The sequence below is a fragment of the Canis lupus genome, chromosome 1, assembly GCF_048164855.1.
Source record: "Canis lupus baileyi chromosome 1, mCanLup2.hap1, whole genome shotgun sequence".
In the NCBI taxonomy this organism is placed as follows: domain Eukaryota; kingdom Metazoa; phylum Chordata; class Mammalia; order Carnivora; family Canidae; genus Canis; species Canis lupus.
Genome location: NC_132838.1, coordinates 30,356,193 through 30,380,294, shown reverse-complemented (window position 1 = coordinate 30,380,294; position 24,102 = coordinate 30,356,193). Strand labels below are relative to the sequence as shown.

Here is a 24,102-nt window from a genome sequence, read left to right as displayed (position 1 = left end):
TATCTTCTCCCATTCTGCAGGTTGTCTTTTAGTTTAGTTGACTGTATCTTTTGCTATTCAGAAGCTTCTTATCTTGATTAAGTCCCAATAATTCATTTTTGCTTTTGTTTCTCTTGCCTTCATGGATGTATCTTGCAAGAAGTTGGTGTGGCCAAGTTCAAAAAGGGTGTTGCCTGTGTTCTGCTCTAGGATTTTGATGGATTCTTGTCTCACATTCAGATCTTTCATCCATTTTGAGTTTATCTTTGTGTCTGGCGTAAGAGATTGGTCTAGTTTCATTCTTCTGCATGGGGCTGTCCAATTTTCCCAGCACCATTTATTGAAGACTTTTTTTCAGCAGATAGCCTTTCCTGCTTTGTCAAATATTAGTTGACCATAAGGTTGAGGATCCACTTCTGGGTTCTCTCTTCTGTTCCATTGATCTATGTGTCTGTTTTTGTGCCAGTACCACACTGTCTTGATGATCACAGCTTTGTAGTACAAACTGAAATTCGGCATTGTGATGCCCCCGGCTCTGGTTTTCTTTTTTAATATTCCCCTGGCCATTCGGGGTCTTTTCTGATTCCACACAAATCTTAAGATGATTTGTTCCAACTCTCTGAAGAAAGTCCATGGCATTTTGATAGGGATTGCATTAAATGTGTAAATTGCCCTGGGTAACATTGACATTTTCACAATATTAATTCTTCCAATCCATGAGCATGGAATATTTTTCCATCTCTTTGTGTCTTCCTCAATTTCTTTCAGAAGTGTTCTGTAGTTTTTAGGGTATAGATCCTTTACCTCTTTGGTTAGGTTTATTCCTAGGTATCTTATGCTTTTGGGTGAAATTGTAAATGGGATTGACTCCTTAATTTCTCTTTCTTCAGTCTCATTGTTAGTGTATAGAAATGCCACTGACTTCTGGGCATTGATTTTGTATCATGCTTCACTGCCGAATTGCTGTATGAGTTCTAGTAATCTTGGGGTGGAGTCTTTTGGGTTTTCTGTGTACAGTATCATGTTATCTGCAAAGAGAGTTTGACTTCTTTGCCAATTTGAATGTCTTTTATTTCTTTTTGTTGCCTGATTATTGAGGCTAGGACGTCCAGTACTATGTTGAATAGCAGTGATGAGAGTGGACATCCCTGTCTTTTTCCTGATCTTAGGGGAAATGCTCCCAGTGTTTCTCCATTGAGAATGATATTTGCTGTGGGCTTTTCGTAGATGGTTTTTAAGATGCTGAGGAATGTTCTTGTTGGGTCTTCTTGTTGAATAGACCCTTTAAGTATGATATAGTGTCCCTCTTCATCTCTTACTACAGTCTTTGGGATAAACTTTAATTATCTGATATGAGGATTGCTACCCCAGCTTTCTTTTGAGGATCATTTGAATGGTAAATGGTTCTCCATCCCTTCATTTTCAGGCTGGAGGTGTCCTTAGGTCTAAAATGAGTCTCTTGTAGACCGCAAATAGATGGGTCTTGCTTTTTTATCCAGTCCCATACCCTGTGTCTTTTGATGGGATCATTTAGCCCATTCACATTCAGAGTAACTATTGAAAGATATGAATTTAGTGTCATTGTAATACCTAATCAGTCCCTGTTTTTGTGGATTATTTCTTTGGGTTTCCTCTTTCTTTTACAGGGTCCCCCTTAATATTTCCTGCAGAGCCGGTTTGGTGATCACATTCTTTCAGTTTCTGCCTATCTTGGAAGCTCTTTATCTCTCCTTCTATTCTGAATGAGAGCCTTGCTGGATAAAGTATTCTTGGCTGCACGTTCTCCTCATTTAGGACCTTGAATATATCCTTCCAGCCCTTTCTGGCCTGCCAGTTCTCTGAGGAGAGGTCTGCTGTTAATCTGATATTTCTCCCCATATAAGTTAAGAATCTCTTGTCTTGCGCTGCTTTAAGGATTTTCTCTTTATCTTTGAAATTTGCAAGTTTCATTATTAAATGTTGAGGTGTTGAATGGTTTTTATTGATTTGGGGGGAGGTCTTGTCTATCTCTTGGATCTGAATGCCTCTTTCCTTCCCCAGATTTGGGAAGTTCTCACTATGATTTGTTCAAATATGCTTTGTGGTCCTCTGTCTCTCTCAGCCTTCTCTGGAATCCCAATTAAATGTATATTCTTCCTTCTCAGGCAATCCTTTATTTCCCTAAGCCTTTTTTCATGGGCTTTTAATTGTTTTTCTCTTTTTTCTTCAGCTTCCTTCCTTAGCAGCAACTTGTCTTCTATGTCACTCACTCTTTCTTCCACCTCATTAACCCTAGCAGTTAGAACAACCAGTTTGGATTGCATCTCATTTAATCTTTTTTTAATTTCGGCCTGATTAGATCTCAATTCTGCAGTAATGAAGTCTCTTTCTCTTGTAGTGAATTCTTCCTTCTAGTGCAGAGTGGCTGTATGAGTGGGCTGAGTCAAAAATATCAACCATGACCTAAGTAAAATACACCCTAGATGATTCCAAAGAGGTCAGAGACCAGAAAATAAAAGAAAAAGAAGGACGGAACAAAATAAAACAAAAAGACTACTAAAGTGAAAAACAAATTTTAAAACAAAGTAGTATAGGGGGGACCCCTGGGTGGCTCAGTGGTTTAGCGCCTGCCTTTGGTCCAGGCCGTGATCCTGGAGTCCCGGGATCGAGCCCCACGTCAGGCTCCTGGCATGGAGCCTGCTTCTCTCCCTCTGCCTATGTCTCTGCCTCTCTCTCTCTCTCTTTTTCTCTCTATCATAAATAAATAAAATCTTCAAAAAAATAAATAAAACAAAGTAGTATAAGTAAGAAGCCAAAAACTGAAAACAAAGAAAAAGTAACGAGGAAAGGGGGGTGGAGATGTTGGTGGTGAGAAAGTGGTAGTGGAAAAAGAATGTAGTCTCCCTGAGGGGTCCTAGAGGGTGATCCTCTTGGTTCTGAGTGTATTTTGTTCTGTATATTAGAATATGCTCAGTCCCAAATTTATATAAACAAGCAATACTTATGTAAAACCCCAACATTGACCTCAAAAACATAAACAAGATAAAAGAGGGGGCCAGAATGGGAAGGAAAACGATATAATCTCACAGAATGAACCATCACGGTGTCCCACTTGGTTCTGGGTACATGTTGGTCATGTTTTAGATGGTACTAACTTCCACCATTTTAAAACAAAATGAGGCAGAAAAAACAAAAAACAAAAACCCATATCTCGTATCTACCAAAATTAAATTGAATATATTGAAGGGAATCCAGAAGTGGAAAATATATCTAAAACATGTAATTGTAGAAATATGAAAGTCAAAAAGGAAAAAACTTAAAAATGAAGAGCTGGCTGGTAAAATACTGTAGTTAAGGTGGGAAAAGAGAAAAATATTGGGAATTTTTAGTCTGATATAAGAATGAGTTGTAATGGAAAAAGTAAAAAAGAAGAAAAGAAAAAGGAGCCTCTAGTTCTACATACTATTTTCCCTCAGTCCTGGAGCTTTCTAGCACTGCTTAGTCAAAAACTTGCTCTTCCCCTGTCCTTCCAGCTGGTCTCTGGGGGAGGAGCCTGCTGTGCTGATTCTCAGGTGTGTGTACCTGGGGGAGCTGCCCCGCCCTCTGCCAGTGCCAGGCACAAGGTGACACCAGGAGGAACAGCTACACTGGTGGGGGCCAGGTCTCCAGCTCTGGAGTCAGCTCCCCCAGTAACTACCGCAGCTCCCAGTCTGCACCGGCCTAGGTGCTCCCAGGGCAGCAAGGGGCACTGACCTGCACAGCTCAGGGGCGCCCGGCGGCAGGAGCGTCCTCGCTGTCCTGTGCCCTCCCTGCCTCCGCCTGTCCCGGGGGGAGCGCAGGATCCTGGCTGTGTCTGTTCGGTGCCCTGTGCTCCTGGAATTGCGCTCCCAGGGCCCTCTCTCCCACAGGGATCGGGGCTCAGCCACCTCTGTCCAGAGCCTCCGCCTGACCCCTGGCTTCTCCCCGATGCCCCAGGGCTGAGCGCTTTCCCCTGGGTGCCCCTCTTCTCATAGTGACCCCGGGGATCTGGAGGCTTCCCTGCCCCTCCTGCGGTTCTGCCCAATCTCCCTGCTGAGCACGTTTGTGTCCAGGAAAACTCGGGCGCGGATTTTTAAAGTCCCCGCTTCCCCAGGGCTGGGCTTTCCTACCCCGAGGCTCCCACCCACCCGGCTCCTCCCCGGGGCCCTCCTCCTCCCCGGGGCCCTCCGCCACTTGATTCTTTTTTATTTTCTTTCCACCTTCCTACCTTGTTAGAAGTGAAAACTTTTCTCTCTGTAGCGTTCCAACTGTTCTCACTTTAAATCTCATGACGAATTCATAGGTGTTCAGGATGTTTTGAAAGTTAACTAGGTAAGTTTGTGGGGCCAGGTGAGTTGAGGACCCCTACTCTTCCGCCACCTTGCCCCTCCCTGCAGAATATCTGCTGATTGGGTTGTTGATGCAGCCATACAGTGAGGTCTACAAGTCCAGATGATTCTTAAAAACCAGCTCTTGTCAGAAAGTAAGAATTCTGAACATTATATGGTCTAATTCATTTGGGGAATATAAAAAATAGTGAAAGGGAATAAAGGGGAAAGGAGAAAAAATGAGTGGGAAATATCAGAAAGGGAGACAGAACATGAAAGACTCCTAACTCTGGGAACGAACTAGGGGTGGTAGAAGGGGAGGAGGGTGGGGGGTGGGGGTGAGTGGGTGATGGGCACTGAGGGGGCACTTGATGGGATGAGCACTGGTTGTTATGCTATATATTGGCAAATTGAACTCCAATATAAATTAATAAATTAATTAATTAATGAAAAAAAGAATTCTGAGACCCCTTATCACTTTTCCTACAAGCTTCTCCATTTATAAATGAAAAACTGAATTCCTGAATGTAAGTGATCAGCCCAAAGCCACCTGACATTGCCAATATTTTCCCACCACATGGAATCATAACCCTCTATCCCCCCCTCCCTTTTTTTACAGACCAGACATCAGCATTGAGGGTTAAAATCATCTTCTGGTATGTTTTGCCCATATCTGTTACCGTGTTTCTTTTTTCTGCAATGGGCTACTTCATGTACAGATACATCCATGTTGGCAAAGAAAAACACCCAGCAAATTTGGTGAGTGCTTAGCGTGGCAGGAGTCGTACACACTCCCTTCCAGAAAAGTAGAAAAGGAGACTTTAGAACTGACACTGGTCCCTTTTACAGGCAGAGTGGGTTTAGAGTTGATGAATTAAACACTTTTGCTACTAGATTCACTCAGTAACATAACCAAAGAGAAGGATTCCTCAGCTTTGACGATGATTTTACATGTAATGAACAGATTAGACTAGGTCTTGAGGTACACAAATAAACTTAAGTCAGGATCCATGCCTTTCCAGAGGCTCTGGTTAAGTTGGGGACAAGTATTTCAAAGTGATGCACGAAGGCTAAGATGGAACCAGGCACTGAGGACTGTGAAAGTTCAGGGAGTTATGGGGAGGGTGCTGAAACCCCACAGGGGGGCCAGGAGACGATTTACATCTGGCTTTGATTATGAAAGTGGAGTAAGAGTTAGAGCACCTACTGCTGGCAGAAATCCCAGGGGAACCAAGGTGAGTGGATGTTTGGAAAACCACATGATACTGCTTGACCACAGGTTGCTGATAAGGAGCTACAGAAGTGAGAGTGGGAAGGAGGGGGAGGGCCAGGTAACAGGAGAATTGGGTGTTATTCTAATGAACTTGGGCTTTGCATTCTCTTCGAAAAGAGAACTCTCTGTAGGGTTTTGAGTAGAGAGCGTCAAGGTCAATATCGTGTTTTAGATCCAGATGGAGAGGGTCTAAGATAACATTGGAGGAAGTAAGATTAGAAACAAAAAAAGCAGCTAGGAGACTCTGCAGTTGTCCAGGGAACAAAGAGGAGAGTCTGCAAGAGGAGAGTGGGATGTAGGGCTGGAGACAGTGTGGAATGGGAACACATTTTGGAGGGAAATGGCCAGGACAGGCATTCACAGCAAGGAGAGCAGGAAAATATTAAGATGGAATAAACCTATACTTCTGGACGGTACACTGAAGGTTTCCCATGAGCTGGGCATATTTTAACCACAAAAATAATTTATCTGCAAATTATTAAAATATAACGTTTACATATGCATGATGCATACATGTATTCCTGTTAGTTTGGTTTTTAAATGTTTCTCTTGTTCTGCCTGCTTTTAGGCTTCAGAGGTAGCTTCCTATGGCAGAGGGATACCTACCTGGGAGGAACAGTCCCAGGAGAATTGAGCACATGTCACTTTCTGAAGCCAAATGTTGAAAAGAATGAGGCTAAAGGTCCTGTTTTGTGATGTTAAATCACATCAGGGGGTGCACAGTGAGGATTGAAACACAGCTCATGACAGGCCATCTCAAAGGGCACCTTCCACTTATCCCCAGTACCAGTTTAATCTCCACCCAGTTTTCCTGGGTGACATGATTTAGAGTATGTCGGCCATAACCTGGCACATGGAGTGCCCTTTTTGGCCTCATTACAGTATGATTAGAATGGTATAGGGGGGAAGTGAGGAAAACCATCCCTACTCATGTGCCTCTTTCCCTCTTTACATCCAATTTTTATGACCGTCCACATTTCATGTCCAGGGCATGTCCCAGTCAGGTCTGGGAGCACAGGTAACCACTGCCACCTGACAAATATGTCGTCAACAGTAATTAACAAAGCAGTTTCCAAACTATCTCACTCAGTGCTCGCCGCTTCATACGTGACAGAAATTCTGAGTTTACAGAATTAAAAACTGAGCCTCAAGAAATTAAATAACTGTCCTGAACTCCCTGGGCCAGGTAGGGAAGGGGGCAATGACACCCAGATCTTTGGACTTTATACACACACCCCGGGAACCACTTTGCACTTCCATATGCCTTTTTTGTATGTCTTGGGTCTCTTGCCTCCATGTGAATGAGGCTTTCTGTTTATTCCAAGAATAACTTTCACTTCCATGAGTTGGTAAGAATAGGTCTTTAGAACTATGTGATGACAGTATAAGTTCTACTTAACAGCTGTTTTTCGTGTCTCTCTCAAGTGAAAAGGTGAAAACCGTTCTCTTCTGTCTTTACAGATTTTGATTTATGGAAATGAGTTTGACAAAAGATTCTTTGTACCCGCTGAGCAAATTGTGCTTAATTTTATCACCCTCAATATTTTGGAGGATTCTAAAATTTCTCAGAAGGATTTAAGTGTAATGGAAAAAGGCAACGATGTATGGGATCTGAATGAGCCCCACCAAGACCAGGAGCCACATCAGGCAGAAATGGAGGTGAAACAATTGGGGTATGCTGTACATTTGGTGGACATTTTCTGTAACTCTGAGGAAACAACCAAGGGTCTGCCCCTAACTCAGCAAGAATCACCCAGCAGGACAATGCCCACAGGTGAATATGAGTATGCGGTAAGAACTGCTGACATGTGTGTGGGGCCTGGAGATCACGACCTCAATCTGCAGGAGGAGGTGTCCCTCCCAGGACAATTCTTTGAGCAACAGGCAGCTCTGACCGACGTGGGCTCCCCCACACCACTGTATTCCTACGTCCCTCAGCTGCGAGACTTGGACCAGCGGCAGTGGGAGCACCCAGACACGAGAAAGGAGCCAGATGAAAAGTCCTCCACCACACTGGTGGATTGGGACCCTCGGACTGGTAGGCTGTGCATGCCGTCATTCTCTAGCTTTGAACATGACTCAGAGGGATGCTCACATCCTGAGTACGAGGAGTTCACGGAGGAGGGCCTTTTGTCTAGACTCTATGAGGAGCAGGCTCTAGATGAGCCATCAGAAGAAAGTGAAGTCTATCTCATGAAATTTATGGAGGAATGGGGATTGTATGTGCAAATGGAACACTAATCCTTGAACTTCCCTTTGCCACACCCCTGCTGTTACAAGGCTCGTGAGTGTAAACATAGGAGTGATCAAACAATAAAGTACGTGGAATGAAAGACAGTTTACTCAGATTTTCTGTGTTGCTGAGAATTACTGGTTTCTTCTCTATTCTCATAGCACTTCTTTCCTTCTGCCTCATATGGAGGGTTGGTTCATGCATGTGGGTGTCTTGTGACATCGGTGGGTACCTGGAATGAAGGCGCTGACCCATCATTTTGTAAACATTCAAAAATGTTTGCCAAATTGGATGAAGAATTCACTCAAGTGAGCATGTATGGCTTTTATTTTCTGGGCACTTATCAGGTGTACAGCACCGTAAAAAAATATTTCATGAAGCCCATTCATTTTATAAATACTACATTTTTAGAATTTGGTCTCCTGTCAGAGCGATGAAATAGATCAAACAAATACCACTAAATTGGTGGCAAGTTGGTCATATTTAAGCCCAACACACTATTCAATCACAATAATCCAAGTTCAGAGTGAATAAATCACTCACAGTTCTTGATAGTACACACTTTTAGCTACTTTAAGTGGCCATATTTATATTTTATGAGAATTTCTGGAATGTTAATATAAATTATTGCTATTTTGTAGTCAGAAAATATCCTCTCAATAACTTAGTAGGCACTTTTAGTAAGAAACCTACCTGAAAGAAAATGCCACCTTTTATGATAGAATAGTACATTTTATTTCTGGAAATTTGTATTTTTAAAAGATTTTATTTATTCATTTGAGAGAGATGAGAGTCAGTGCAAGAGAGAACAAGCAGGGGATGCAGTAGAGGGAGTGGGAGAAGCAGGGTCCCCATAGAACAGAGACACCCGCCCCCTCCATGTTCAAGCCCAGGACCCCGGGATCATGACCTGAACTAAAGGCAGATGCTTGACCAACTGAGCCACCCAGGTGCCCCTGCAAATATGTCTTTAAAAAGATACTATACAATGGAATATTATTTAGCCATCGGAAAGGACGAATACCTACCATTTGCTTCGATGTGGAGGGAACTGGAGGGTATTATGCTGAGTGAAATAAGTCAGTCACAGAAAGACAATCACCATGGTTTCACTCATATGTGAAATATAAGAAATAATGAAAGGGACTATAAGGGAAAGGAGGGAAACTGAGTAAGGAAAAATTAGAGAGGAAGACAAACCATGAGAGACTCCTAACTCTGGGAAACAAAGTGTTGCAGAAGGGGACGTGGTCGGGGGATGGGGTGACTGGGTGATGGGCACTAAGGAGGGCACTTGATGGGATTAGCACTGGGTGTTATACTCTTTGTTGACAAATTTGATTTAAATTAATAAATGAAATAAAATTTTTTAAAAAGATACTAACATAGTCTATAACCTGGAATATGTTTAGCAGCTGAAGTATTATGTTACTATTATAATATCAAATATTCTATTTGAATGAACGATGCCTCAAAGACTCCTTGGAGTATGTATGAATGAATATCTGCTATCTACATAATCTGAAAGTCAATAAACAAACAAGGATATACAAACAAGGATATAAAACAAGGATATAAAAATATACAAACAAGGATATACAAACAAGGATATAAAAATATACAAACAAGGATATACAAACAAAGATATATAAAATATACAAACAACATACAAAATATATAAACAAAACACAAACAGGTATACAAAAGAAAAAAGTTAAATGACTAGAATATGTAAGGTAGAATGTATTAAAATTTGACACAATTTACTGTGGAAACTAAAGTGTACCATAAAACAATACCATCCTAGTTAATTTCCAGTAACTAGGCCCATCGCCTTCACCATTCATCACCTAGAAGGTTAAATTCTTCAGACACTGCATTAAAATATGAAAGGATCTATAAAGTGGAACCGTATAAAATTACTTGACAGTTTTTGACCTGCAGAAGCAGCAATATTTTCATATTTTACCTTAATATATATTTGTTGATGCTTTTGCAGGAAACAGATAACATCCATATTTCCTTATTTATATTTTGGGTACAGGCAAACAACTCTGGTAGGAGAGATGGATTCTAGAGTTGTGATCTTTAGAAATTGTCCACAAATCCAAACAGTTTCTAATCTAATGATTTAATTAGACCATAATTATGTTAACCAGAATGTTCTGTCCCTCTCAATCTTGGTAGACATGATTCTGCTGGTTTTAAAGAACAAATTTACAATACTAACTGTAAAAGAAGCCGAGGAGTGGAAAAGAACAAGTCATGATTAAGAGCAGAAAGAAAACAAAGTGATTGATGTGTCGTACAGTGTCCTCATCTTCCTCACCTAGGAAAGAAGGATGAGAACTCCCTCAGGGCTGTGTTGAGGTGAACAGAGTTGGAATACAGAAAGCACTTAGAACAGCGCCTGGCACCTAGTGAGTGCCGTGGGTTTATTGTTATTAACAGCCAGAGCATGTGCTTAGTGCCAGAAAGACAAGCCATTTAGACACGACTATTTCAACTTAAAGCCAGAGTGTGCCTCACCTTATTTTCCTAACTGAAAAGTACAATCATAATTTGCTTCCCACTTTATGTCTTCAGGTTGAAGTCATGGGTGGTTTTGTAAAAGGGAATCTAATTCTGAGTTGCTCTTACATCTCTTGTCATTCTAAGCATGTCAGTAGAGTTGAGCATTTCCAAACTTTTGTTGCTTCTACCTCTTCCACATAAGGTGAGTTTTCCTCATGAAAACATCAATTAATGGCCCTATTTTTGTACCCCATAAATTCTAAGCAGAGTGAATGAAAATATACCCACTGCAGAGTGAGTGAAACCTAGTGCCACATCATGAGCATGGGAAGAAGGATGTGAAAAGGGGACATTGAGTGCTCAGCCTACAACATGGGAAAGATCTGGTGCCCCCAGGCTGAGCTAACTCCCAGGAAATCAATGCAGAGGAAAACTATTTGTACAGCCAAGAGCGCAAGTCTGTCCAGCATGGTAAATCTAATCAGAACATTAAATAGAGGGCTCCATCAGCATGGATCAGTGCACCTGGATCATAACCACATCCTTTCTGGCCCACACATTACCACCCCCATGTCTTGAGGGGAATTTTTGCTAACTTATCTTAGAAGAACTGTTTCTATTTTCTTTGTGGTTCCCTTCATGATATCTTCCATAAATCTTCTATCTACAGAGTTGTGTTTTTTTAAAGACTTTACACAAAAGCGTGTGCCTATAATTTTTTTTTACCAAAGAGTGCTATGGTTGTAGGTATTTTAATAGTAGTTGTTGTTTTTCACTATAGAAGAGTAATGTACACATATTAATTGTAGAGTGACTAGAAATAGAGGGGAAAATTACCTGTAATATCCCAGATTTAACTACTGTAAACATATTAGAGAACTGAAACTCAAATAGGAGTGATTTTGTGCTCCAAGGGATATTTGGCAATGGCTAGAGACATTTTTGATTGACAAAACCTAAGTGAAAGGTGCTGCCAGTGTGGGAGCTGGTGGGGAAAGGCCTGGAATACTGCTAGCATCCTAGCATGCACAGAGCAGCCCTTCATGACAAAGAGTTCTCTTGTCTAAAATGTCAGTGGTGCCAAGGCTGATCACCTTGGTTAGAATTTTCCAGACATTTTTAATGTATATATGTATAAATTTAAATGTATATATGTATTTTTCCCCAAAGGAGGGATCATACTGAACTCTTTTATAAGTTGCTCTTTTTTCAATCATAAAATATGGCGAACTATTTTATTTTATGTATACTTAGATTAACTTTATGAAGCATCAGTCATAAACTGAGCTATTGAAATGCAGATTAGGAATTATTTTTTCTACATTTAATTATTTAAATTTTTTTGTTGAGCAGCAACCAAAAGTTGGAGTTATTAAGGGCAAAGAGCTGTGAGTCCTTTACAGATAACTGAACCTCTCAAAACATTTTCTATCATTCACTACCTCTGCAGAGTGGCTGGTTGATTATTAGATGGTCATTTATCTGCCTTTTGAGGTATTGGCCTTCCCGCACTTAGTTCCTACTACTGTCCTGCAGTCTTTATCTTCAGTGACAGGTGCTTGAAAGCAACCTGGGCTTTCACTATAAATCCTGGATAAATAGTCATGTCTATCACTGATATTCTTTTAGACTCCTTTACCTATAGTAGGTGCAAGATTTCTTTCTTACTTTGTTAGTTTTAGTCTTTAAAAGATCTTCCAGTTGGTGTTCATTTCTGAATGCCAGTAAAGATACCAGGTTAAGGTTCACATTGCTAAGGTCTTTATGTAAAGACTCCAAGGTTTTCTTTAGAAAGAGGTGAGGGCTGATGTGTTGTGTCTGTACAGATAGAGAAAGGCTCCTTCTGTCCTCAAAAATGGTTGCCTGTCCATGTTTTTACCTCAAACCTGTCTCAGGTGCTTTGTTAAATTTGGAAGCAGATGAGATATTTTCTCCCTTACCTACTCAACAGATTTCGTTTGATTTCTCAATCTGTCATTCTCTGGATTAGGTGGTACTTGGAGGCTTTCCAGCTACTCAGAAGATGGACATATGCCTCATGTTTATGTTTTCATATACAGGCCACTGAGACAGTGAACATTGATGGAGTTAAATGCCATCCTCCATTTGTCTGTCCCTGGAACGGAGTCCATGAGACATACAAATTAGTCACTACTCTTAAAAGGCTCATATAGTTAAGATAGTTTACATAATATTCTTTCTTCTCATGAAGTGCATTCCTCCACATTCTGAAATTGATTCAAAATGCAGATACTTCAGAATATTTGATGTAAGGGGGAGAAAAATAATAGGAATTTTTAATCTCAACCCCAAAAAGGAGATATGGGACATTGAATCTTTATTAGATTTGTCGGCTTTGTGCTTCTAAAAGAATTTACTAACAAAATTGACTAGCTTACTAATAATTTGGCTAACAAAAGTATATATAAACAAATGAAGAAAAAGCCCTAGAACTTTTCAAATTGTCTGAGTGATTGATTAGCTGAAGAATTGGTATGGTATACTAACAAAGTATAGACTCTGGAGCTAAGAACCTTGGTTCAAAGTCTAGCTCTGTCTCTTCTTAGGCTTGTCACCTTGGGCAATTTACTTACTCTCTTTGAATCAAATACCCTCATCTATGAAATGGAGATAATGATTATACCTACCTTACAGAGTTGTGGGAAGTTTGAATGAATCAATACATTTAAAGTAATTAGAGGAGTACCTGGGACAAAATGAGTGCTTGATAAATGTCAGTAATGGAAAAAGTACCAGGAGGCATATACAAAAATTTTCATAGAAGCATTATTCATTGAGAAAAAGAAACTTTGAAAAAGTGCTAATATTTATCAGCAGGAGAAAGCTGTGAAAATGAATCAAGTACACCTATACATGAAACATGAATGAATCTCACAAACATGTTTAGCAAAAAGAGTGATTCCTTGGAGAATATAAAGAATAATTCCATATACATAAAGACCCCAAACTTATAATATTAAACACTATTTTTATATTTGTGGTAAAAACTGTAATAATTTGAAAGGCAAGGAAGAGTCACTTGGCTGACTCAGTTGGTAGAGCATGGGACTCTTTACCTCAGGGTTGTAAATTCAAGCCCCAGGTTGGGCAAAGGGCTTACTTAAAAAAAAGATAAAAGAAAGAAAAAATGAAGGAAGGGAGGGAGAGAGAGAAGAGGAAAGGAGAAAAGGAAAGAAAAGGAAAGGAAAGGAAACGAAAGGAAAGGAAAGAAAAAAAGAAAGGCAAGGAAATGGTTAACAAGAAAGTTCAGGATTGTGGTTCCCCGGAGGACTGAAAGATATGGGAAAACATGGGGATCATAGGGGCTTTGGTTCAATGTCCTCTTTAAACATGGGAGAAAATGAGTATTTCTTTGATTATTCTTCTTTAATCTGAGGATATATATTGCACAAGCCCTAATGTATGTATATTTAGTTTAAAAAAAAAACTAACAGAGATACAGAGCCTCCAAAATTTGTATTATTCTGATGAGTTCCATAATCAATGTCAGCTTCATACCATTGGTCAAAGCATTTGGAATCTGAGAGCTGTTAGACATTATCCCTAGTAAGTCAGAATCAAGTACACTTAGGTTATATTCTGTTTACAAAGCTTCTTAGTTTCCAACATTTTGATTATGTTTAAAATCCAAAACTAGAAAGAATCATTGACAAATTGGTTAATTGGATATGCATGGTGAAGGGCATGAGCTGAAAACCTTAACTTTGCTGAGAACTGCCATTATTCAAAGAGAAATACCTGAGACCTGGCAGGAAGTGAGGAGACCTGGCAGGATGTGAGGAGGACACATGATTCACACAAACTTTAGAAATGCTAGCATCTTCTCCCACTCATGGGGGAGTAATGAATTAATAAGTAATAAGATCTCAGAAAGGCAGACAGCCCCAGTGACAAAAATTGGGACGTGTAAACAAATTCCTTCCATTATGTAGCAGCTAACAATTGATCTCTGCTAACTGATTTTAGCAGGCAAGGAAGAAGGTTAGGATTTCTAAATACTCTGCTTTTACACGTGAACTAACCGTTCCTTTCTGTAACAAGCTTACCTTGGTTACAAATGTTTAGTGATCATTAACAAATAAAATGTGTTTGCTTTTCCTAAGTCCCATATTTGCTGCCAGCCTGCTGCCACCAGCTTCCAAAATGAGAGATTTGTAAAATTACAGATTTAAACAACACTTCCAAGTGGAAACACCTTTAATTCAGGCATAATTACGAACTTTAAACATTTAACTCTACTCCCCAAAAAAGTATAAACTGAAGTACAATAGACATTTATTGATCTTTCTTCCTAGAAGCCTATATCATTTGAACTTTCAAAAATCTGCAACATTTGTTCATTTTGAGCATTGTGGGTTTTTTTTTAAGATTTCATTTATGAGAGATACACACAGAGAGAGGCAGATACACAGGCAATGGGAGAAGCAGACTCCTCGCAAGGAGCTGGATGTGGGACTCAATCTGGATCCCAGACCCGGATCACGCTCTCAGCTGAAGGCAGAGCCTCAACCAATCGCTGAACCATCCAGGTGTCCACAAGCATGTGATTTTGCAGAGGCTTTAACCAACAGAAAACACCTCAAAGAGGGTCTGGTAAGCAGGACATAAGAGGAAGTGTGGAGGGAATCCAGGCTTTAGTGAAGCCTAGAGAGCTACCATATGCAAAGGACTTCCTACGAATGAGGACATTAGACAAGCATTTGTTGCTTCAGAGAATGGAATTAAAACACCTATGTGGGATTTGCTGGAAGGCAGAGCTCAGCTCAATGCTTTCTATAATTAACAGGCAGCTCTTAATTCTTGACCATATAAAGTATTTACTTCCCTGTTTCAGGAAGGGTTCAAAGACAAGCTGGTGTCTGCTGAGGCTTCTGCAGAGGAGATTCCTCCAAGGAATTAGAATAGATGGTCTCTAAGGTCTCTTCCACCTCTAAATGTCTACTACAAAAAACAATATTTAGAATCATCTTTACTTGCCCCTCTTTTTCTTTTTTTCCAGGTAGTTCACTAGCTAGCAACTCATTCTGTTTTTCAAAAATCATCATACACCTACCCTTTGTGTATAGCTAAGGGAAGCCAAGCCTTTCCTTCAATGTGATACACAAGAGCTTAGAAACTCTTAGCTAGACAGACGGTTCTGAGCCCTCACCCTTCCCCAAAATTAGACTGAGCCTAGAAATGTCATCCTTTTTTTTTTTAATTTTCCATTTTTACTGCTATCCTGCATAGCAAGTCTCTTTTATTATTTTTTTCTTAAGTTCTTGGGTTGTCAGAAAGGAGAATATTACACACAAATGAGGCTCAGAAGACAACTTGTTTCTGTAAATCTCTTTCTGACTCCTGGACCAGGACCAGATATATAGATATTATAGATATTTGTAGTATATAGATATTACTAGGACAAATACATATCTATGAAATACAAATAAGTGATAAAGAGCTGTTCACATTATGAACTGTCTATATCATCCTTCAATCTGAATAAATATTATCTGTTCTTATCCCAGTTATCCAGAAAACCCCAAGGCCAATGGAGTTTCTGTGCTGGAAGTATCAGAGTGAGCTGTGAAGTATAAAACCTGTATCTCATTTTGTATTGCCCTCAAGATCTAAGATATGCCTAAATCTAAAAATAATATTATAGTGGGTTTTTTTAAGACTTCATTTATTTATTCATGAGAGACACAGAGAGAGAGGCAGAGACATAGGCAAAGCGAGAAGCAGGCTCCACGCAGGAAGCATGACGCGGTACGGGATTCCAGGACTCCCGGATCATGCACCAACCCAAAGGCAAATGCCCAACCGCTGAGCCACCCAGGCGCCCTAAAAATTATATTACAGTTGATCCTTGGACAACACAGGTTTGAACTATGTGGGTCCACTTATATGCACATTATTTTCAATAAATACAGTACAATAGTGTAAATATATTTTTCTTATGATATTAATAACATTTTCTTTCATCTAGCTTATATTATTATAAGAATACAATACATGGTACATATAACATACAAAATAGGTGTTCATTGACTGTGTTATTGGCAAGGCCTCTGGTCAACAGTAGGCTATAAGCAGTTAAGTTTTGGTGGAGTCAAAATTTATATTTGGATTTTTGACAGTGCAGGGGGCTGGTACCCCTAACCTTTGCATTGTTCAAGAGTCAACTGTCTTGTATTTTTCCAATGAATAGGAAAAGCAAACACAGAATGAAAGGTTGGAGGGAAGGGAACACCTTCAAATTCCCAGCACTTTGCACAGTGAGCATTTGTGATGTTCAAATTTGTGATGACCAAATGCTTTGAAAAATATGAGCAAAGACAGTGGAATTTAAGTGCATACTATACTTAGTTGTGAAAGAAATGTGAATAACTCTAAAAATATTCTCATATGTTATATATTACTTGACTTCTAGAATATGAATTCCATGAAGGCAGGAACCTTTATTTTTTTTTAACTAATATTCTCTCAGCACCTAAAACAGTGTCTATCATATAGCAGTTGCTCAATAAATATTTGTTGATGAAATGTATGAATCTTAAGAATTATATGAATTAGCACCCAGAAATCGGCCCATTCAAATATATTAACTGATCTTTGACCAAGACATGAAAACAATCAATGGAAGATGGAGAAAGGATAATATATTCAACAAGTGGTGTTGGAGCAATTGGACATTTATCTGCCAAAAAAGATTCCAGAAAAGGTCTTCACAAAAATTAACTCAAAATGGATCATAGGCCTAAATTTAAAATGCAAAACTGTAAAATTTCCAGAAGAAAACAGCTAGTAGAACAGGTGATCTTGAGTTTGGCAATGAGCTTTCGTTATAACACCAATGACGCAATTCAGAAAGAAGTTCTTAGCTGAGGGAAGGGCAAGTGCAGAGTCTCTGAGACATACATGCATTTTTACTTTGAAGGGAAGGTCAGAAAGAAGGCAACCAGGGCATAGTGAGCCAAGAAGAGCCTGGAAGGAGATGAGGGTCGGGGCAGGTGAAAAACAGGCTTTGCAGTGTCTGTATGGCATTTGGGTTACACTTTAATTCCAGTGGGAAACCACTAGTGAGCTTTATGTTGGAGATTGATATGATTTGATACAATCAATAAATGTCAATTAAATGAATCTGGATGACTGTATGATGGTGAATGAGGGGCACCTTTATTTTAAGAGTGAGCATCAAAAAGAAAAGAAGTTGTTTGGGTTTGGGAGGGAAGGGGTTGCTTTTATCTTTAATTTTATGTTTGTGTTTGTTTTGCTCAGAGTTTGGAGTAAAGCATGAGTGTAGTCTGGGGAATACTAACTTTGAGACACCTGCATGTGTGAAGGTGCTCAGGTGGTGGTCAAGAGCACATGTTGAAGAATTGAGGGAAAGACTAGAAGCCAAAAATTAACCATTCTCATAAACTAGAATCAGAGGGGGAATTGGTTAAGGGAGTGTATGACCTACAAGGAGAAACCATGGACAGAATCTTGGGAAGTGCCGGCATTTAAAGAGAGAGCAGAGGAACAATGTTGAGAGATAGGAGAGAACAGAAAAATTCTAAATATAACTTTGACTGTTTGTGTTATTGGCAAGGCCTCTGGCAAGCTCCATATAATCTCCAGTAAAGGAATAAAAAATAAAACCCAAATGAGGAATTTCCAGAGATAAAGGAACTAAAACAAAGATGTCAGGTCAGAGAACTAATTGGAAGAATCCAGTAGAGGCAATACTATCTTCTGTGTTGGCAAAATCAGGTCCCATTTCAGGGGAGGCAAGATAAGGCCATGAGCAGAGCTACAGTCAAAAAGAAAATGGGGGTTCAGAACATTCATATTACAAAAGATTTGAGCAAATGCATAAGAAGTTAGCTATAAGATGTCCATTTACCATAGAAAATATTTTTAAATAATTTGAATCTCCAACAATAAAATATTAATTGAATTAATTTTATTACATCCAAACAAGGCAAAATCAGGCAGCCATTGAATAAAGAAACGTGTTCATGTTATAGTCAACAGGAAAATATTATAGTGATGAAATGTATCATATTTTTCCAAATATATATGTACTTTCTCATAGATACATATTTATAAATAAATTTAAATGCATAGTGTTTCTTCCTGCTTATGTGTTTTCTCATTTTCATCATGGACATGTATTGCTTATGACATTTTAAAAAGAAAAGTGTGGAGATTTTATTATGAGCACATTTACTCTCTGTTATCAGCACCACTCTCAGGAACAGAGAGGCCTGTAGGCTATTGAATTTTTAAAGACAGAGTCTCATAGAAAAAGTAATTAGGATAGAATGGTGAGAATTACATGAATGATATCTTTCCAATAATATTATAAGGACAGTATAGAAGCTCAGACAGAAACATTCAAAAACGTGTTTGTGTTTGAAATAAGGGAGTAAAACCAGATGAATATTGCAGAAGATGAATAATCCTCTGAGAAGTCTATCAGCCTGAAATTAGGAAATAATAGAGTCTATGAACATTGAATTATGAGAGCTCTTCGACTCAGTCACACACACAAAAACCAAAACTGTATACAACCTTGTGAACCTTCATATTTTAAACGTTTAAAAGGACCAAAGTAAGCTTTAATTGTAAGTGAGATGAGTTTTCTGGATATTTTAACACTGCTAGGTATAAAACTATGCTTACTTACAAAAGCTATGTTTGGTTTGTGTAGAATCTGAAATAAGAATATACAATTTTATAAGCAAGTCTCCTAACCTTCGATAAGTCTGCCTTGTCAATACACTTGAGGCTAGATGGTCAAAATGACAGAAAAGAAGTATTAAAATTTCAAAGTTTATAAGGATTTAATAAAGACCCCACCTAACCTCATGGGGGTAGTTGGTAAACATAAATAGCTCTGTGTTGGGTCTATATTTCCAGAAGGCAGTGCCTAAGGATTAGGTTTTGAGTCACATTCCCTTTCCCCAGCCACAGTTCCAAGAAGCCCAGAATTTATCTGAATGCAGAAACTCAGCATGTCTCTGACAGAGAAGGCTCCTGGGTTTAGTTCACACACTGCCCTCAATTCCAGAGCTGCACAAGCCGTCTTCACATCCATGGCAGATGGCCTCCTCTCCACCTGTTTGACTTCCACTCTGCTCTCCTGCTTGAGAATCCAGAGAGTCAGAGACGCCCACTGAGACAGTGGGAAAGAACCAGCAGGTACAGCCTCTGCCTCCTTTCCCTCCTCTCAGGTCTGTGATCAGCTTCAAGGAAGGTGGGTGGCTCGGTGCAGGAAGAGGGGTGGAGGGAGACAGCACACAGCAATGATGTCTTCCCATTTATGTCCAAAAATGGCTTGTTCTGATCCCACAGGCTTCCCAGAGGAAAGTCTGTCATGTCCTCATCACCCTCCACTAGAAGCAAGGGTTGTTCCTCACAAGAGGGTACATTGGCAGTGACCCCCCACCTTGAATTCGGAAATGCAATAAGGTTAGTCACTGTGGCCAGGGCTGCTACCCATATCCTGCTGCCCCACACATGTCTCCTCTGCCTGCCAATTTCCAGGCCACACCTGCTTCCAGCGCTGCCTTTGGGTTGACGTCTCACAGTTGCCAGGCTCCTGCTTGGGGACTGCAAGTCCAAGGACAGGTGACAAGCACATCATCCCTCCACAGCCTCCCTCTGCCCCCAGGAGCTAGGCCGTGAACCCTTTCCTTGGTAGCCTCCCAGCTAAACGCGTTCAGGGCAATCTGCCCCACAAAGAAGTGGCTGGAGGGGGGGAAAGGCTCATCTTGCAGAGTCTACTCTCTAGGCAACTGGCCAATAACACTTACTGAACAACATTGAGGTTTGCAGAAAATCATGGCCACTTTAGGAGGACTCAAAAGAAATTTTTAAAAACATGCCTTCTGCAACCGAGAGACATAAAACTGAACCAAGAACACCGACTAGCCAGTGTTGTAGTTTAACTACCAGGGCCCTCCCAACATCATGCTCTTCCAACCAGAGATTTTACAATGACAAAATTTGCTATTCAAATTTGCAAATTCGGCAATCCGATATAAAGTTATATTCCATATGCAGGGATGAGCATTCTTGGGAGTGTTTTGGAAGCTGGTTTTCCTTTTGCAATTCGGTTCTTGTTTTATTTTGTTTTTGTTCCTGCTTCAACCAACTGAGATCTTATAGATCATTTTTTCAGACATATCAACCGTGACTCACAGCTATTTGATAAAGGATAAAATGCTTCTATTTCTCAAGCTTGGCTTTCAAAATTAAACATCCAAATGAAAAAATAACTGCTCCAGTAGATGTCAGTGATTAAAATCATGAAAACAGTTCTTTTCCAGAGAAGCTCCATAGTGCATCTGGACTGTTTCTTCCCTTTGTCCAAACCTGACCTAATTCTGAGCTTTTCTTTTAAGTGCATCCTGACTTCATTGTTTACAAAGTTGCCTCTCAGAGTTGAGCTTCTGTTCTGAATAGAAACCCCTGAGGAAGCTTCTAGGGGTGAGGAAAGTTCCAGGGGACTTTACGCTCTCTGAAGTGGGAGGAATGAGGCCTCCTTTCACTCAGGGAACAACAGACTTCCACTGAGTGCCTGCCCCTGGATCTGTGAGCATGCAGTGCCTGTGGGTACCAGGGCCGTTCCCCGTGCCCTGAGGTGCCACTGCCCGCCTCCCTCCGTACCCCATAGCGTCTGCTGAGGAGATGGGAAGGCTGCTTGTCAGGCTCTTCAGAAGATCTGATCCAGTAAGACAACACGGACCTTTTGATTCCCGTAAGGACAATTCTGTTTGAAAGAGAAATGTGTCTGGAGCCAATAGCTATCTGCTCAAGGACAAAAGACATCTGTAAATTGCCTCAGACTTATCTTACTCCCTAAAGGGAACTGGTTAGAAAAGGTCAAAGCGATTTTAATTGGTTTCTATAAGTCAAATAAATAAATTACTCTTCAGCATCTACCATATTTGAGCACTGGAGACACAAGGATGAATGGCATGTGCCCTGCCCTCAAGGAACTTACAAGGACTCCTCCCATGTAGAATGGGGTATTTTTATTCCCCAGCAGAGAAAATCATTACTAAATGGATTTCACACTTCTCTGATCTTTTGTCAGTGATTCCCAAGTCTTCTTTAAAATGTCAGCCCTAATAAGATGATGCCCTCTAGAGAGACCGGAGCCTTTTGTTTCTTCACACCAGCCAGAAATCTGAGAGACATCCTTGACTTTTCCTTCTCCCTCACCCCTCACATCCAATCAGATATCCTGAACCGGAAATTCTACCTTCTCGATCTTTCACATCTTACTCATTTCTGCATTTCCACTGCCACGGTCTCAGGACTTCATTGCGTTTCACTGGAATATGTGAAACGCATTCTGGTTTATCACTCTGGCTTCGGTCTTATCTGGCACTTGACCATTCTCCATGCTATGTCATAATTGCTTTTTTATCTGTCAACCATTCTGCTAGATCATAAATTCTTGAGAGCAGGTGCTGAGTTTCCAATCTCTGTCTCTGGACACCTAGCGCAGCAATAGATTAGTAGCAGTCATTCAGCCTATGCTTATCAAATGATGTGAGAACAGTAGGTGGAGTATGTCTGCATTGAATGTCTCCAAACTACTGGGATTTTACAGTTTCTCCTTTTCAGTTTCTTTTCTGATGTCAATAACCACACTGTATGTTTTGACAGCATATATCCTTTTCATTCATTTATTTCCTCTACCCTAATAAATTGTTGGTTTTAATCTGCTGGCAAAATCAGATCATCAAAGTTGTTTAGAGAGTGTATAATGTAAGGTGAATAGGCTCTGACTGGGTCCCCCTTCCACAATTAAAGCAAATGAGCTTCAGTGCACTGATTTTGTGGAGCTGTTTCAACACCCCAGGGAATTTTGTTTCATTGCTGTATTCCAAATTGTAGAAGTTGTGAATAAGCCTGAATTCCAGGTAAGTAAGGTGTTGCTGCGATAATTTTTTTTTTGTAATCAGTGATTTTAATTTGTGATTTAATCTTTCAAACTTTCTTCTAGAAATTTATGGCAACTCTTGATTTTATTACATTTTTTAATGATAAATATGAATCTTACCAAACAAAGTTATTGAAATGTATCTCACTGGAAAGTATTTATGTTGCTGCTTTTACTTATACACTTGCTATTTGACTCTTAGAAACACAACTTGAGATTGTGAGATGGCAAAAAAAATGAGATATCAAAAAAATCCATGTTAAAATGAATTTAGAGTATCCTCAACTGAAAACACCTGGACATTGCACTATTCTGTTGAAAGTCTCCACCCAATCCTATTCTTAATATGTATTTTGTCATGGAGAGCTGAGCCACACAGCCCTGAGATACTTCTCAGCACAGTGCACTGATTTCTGCTTTTCCTTTTTAAACTGTGGTTGGTTATATTTAGGAGTGGAGATGCTGAATACCCTTGGAAAAGGAAGATGAATTTGGAATTGAGGCCAAGTTATCCTCCACGTAACCATTTTAATTGCCCAGTTGAGAACACAAGCCCAGCCCACTGCACCTCCTTTGGAAATTGCCTGCCACCCTTAAGCCCCTGCAAATGTAGACCTGGCCAGCCAGATACATGTGTGTGGCCCCAGCTGGTTGGAACAAATGGACCTCCAATACAGAACCAACAACTCCATACGCTGGGCTAAGCCAGTTACATTCTTCCTCCCAGAAATGGAAAGTCAGGGCTTTGAGGCAGGATGAATGGGTTGATGTTGAACACTTGATGAAAGGTCATGTAGTCAGGATGAAAAGGGATTTGTTGGGCTATATATAACCAGGAAAAGCTGATTTAGAGAGAGAAGAAACAGAAGAATCATTTGAAACCCTAGGAAAGGCATAGAGTGTGACCTCAACAAGGAGAAAAGCCAGCTATATAATTTGGGATCCCATACAAAACGAAAATGGGGAGCCCCTGTTCAAAAGCAAGGGGTAAATGCCATAAAAGGTGCTATATGGGCAGCCTGGGTGGCTCAGCAGTTTAGCACCGCCTTCAGCCCAGGGCATGATCCTGGAGACCCAGGATCAAGTCCCACGGCAGGCTCCCTGCATGGGGCCTGCCTCTCCCTCTGCCTGTGTCTTGGCCTCTCTCTCTCTCTCTCTCTGTGTCTCTCATGAATAAATAAATAAAATCTTTTTTAAAATAAGGTGCTATAATACGAAGACTTTTCCTTAAAAAATACTTTACTAATATTTTAGTTAGAAAATGTATAGGGGTATATAAGCTCAGACAGCCATAACAGAACAGTGCAGACTGGGTGGTTGAAACAGAAATTCATTTTCTCACAGTTCTGGAGGCTAAAAGTCCAAAGATCAAGGTGTCATCAGGATTTCTGGTAAGACTTTCTTCCTGGCTGGCACACAGCTGCCTTCTTGCTATATTTCACATAACCTCACTTCTGAGCATGCATGCGTGGGCGCACATACACACACACACACACACACACGTCTAGTGTCTTTTCTTCTTATAAGGACAAATCTTATGACTTTATTTAACCATAATTATCTCTTTAATGGCCCTGTCTCCAAATATAATCACATGGAAGCTTAGAACCTCACATATGGATTTTGCAGGGCAGTACAATTCAGTCCATAAGTAGGATAAGAGTGATACATAGGGAATAATATAACTTACAAACTGAAGAAAATATTTTTGGTGTCATGAGCGTTAGAATACAATAAAACTTATTACTGTGATAGCTTGATTGATCCTAAGACTCTTCTGGTTCATTTATGTAAATATATTTATTTGATTTATAAGTCATCAAAGCTTATA

General features: G+C 40.1%; 1 protein-coding gene across 3 annotated transcripts in view; it reads left to right on the top strand.

The window, feature by feature from the left end:
* IL20RA (interleukin 20 receptor subunit alpha) overlaps positions 1–7,910 on the top strand; it is a 39,206-nt gene extending 31,296 nt beyond the window's left edge. For all 3 annotated transcript variants that reach the window (XM_072825074.1, XM_072825075.1, XM_072825076.1), the window contains exons 6-7: positions 4,924–5,063; positions 7,039–7,910. In XM_072825074.1, the coding sequence (XP_072681175.1) occupies positions 4,924–5,063; positions 7,039–7,818 (920 nt within the window). In that variant the 3' untranslated portion in view covers positions 7,819–7,910. The remainder of the gene's footprint in view (positions 1–4,923; positions 5,064–7,038) is intronic.
* The last annotated feature ends 16,192 nt before the right edge of the window (positions 7,911–24,102 follow it).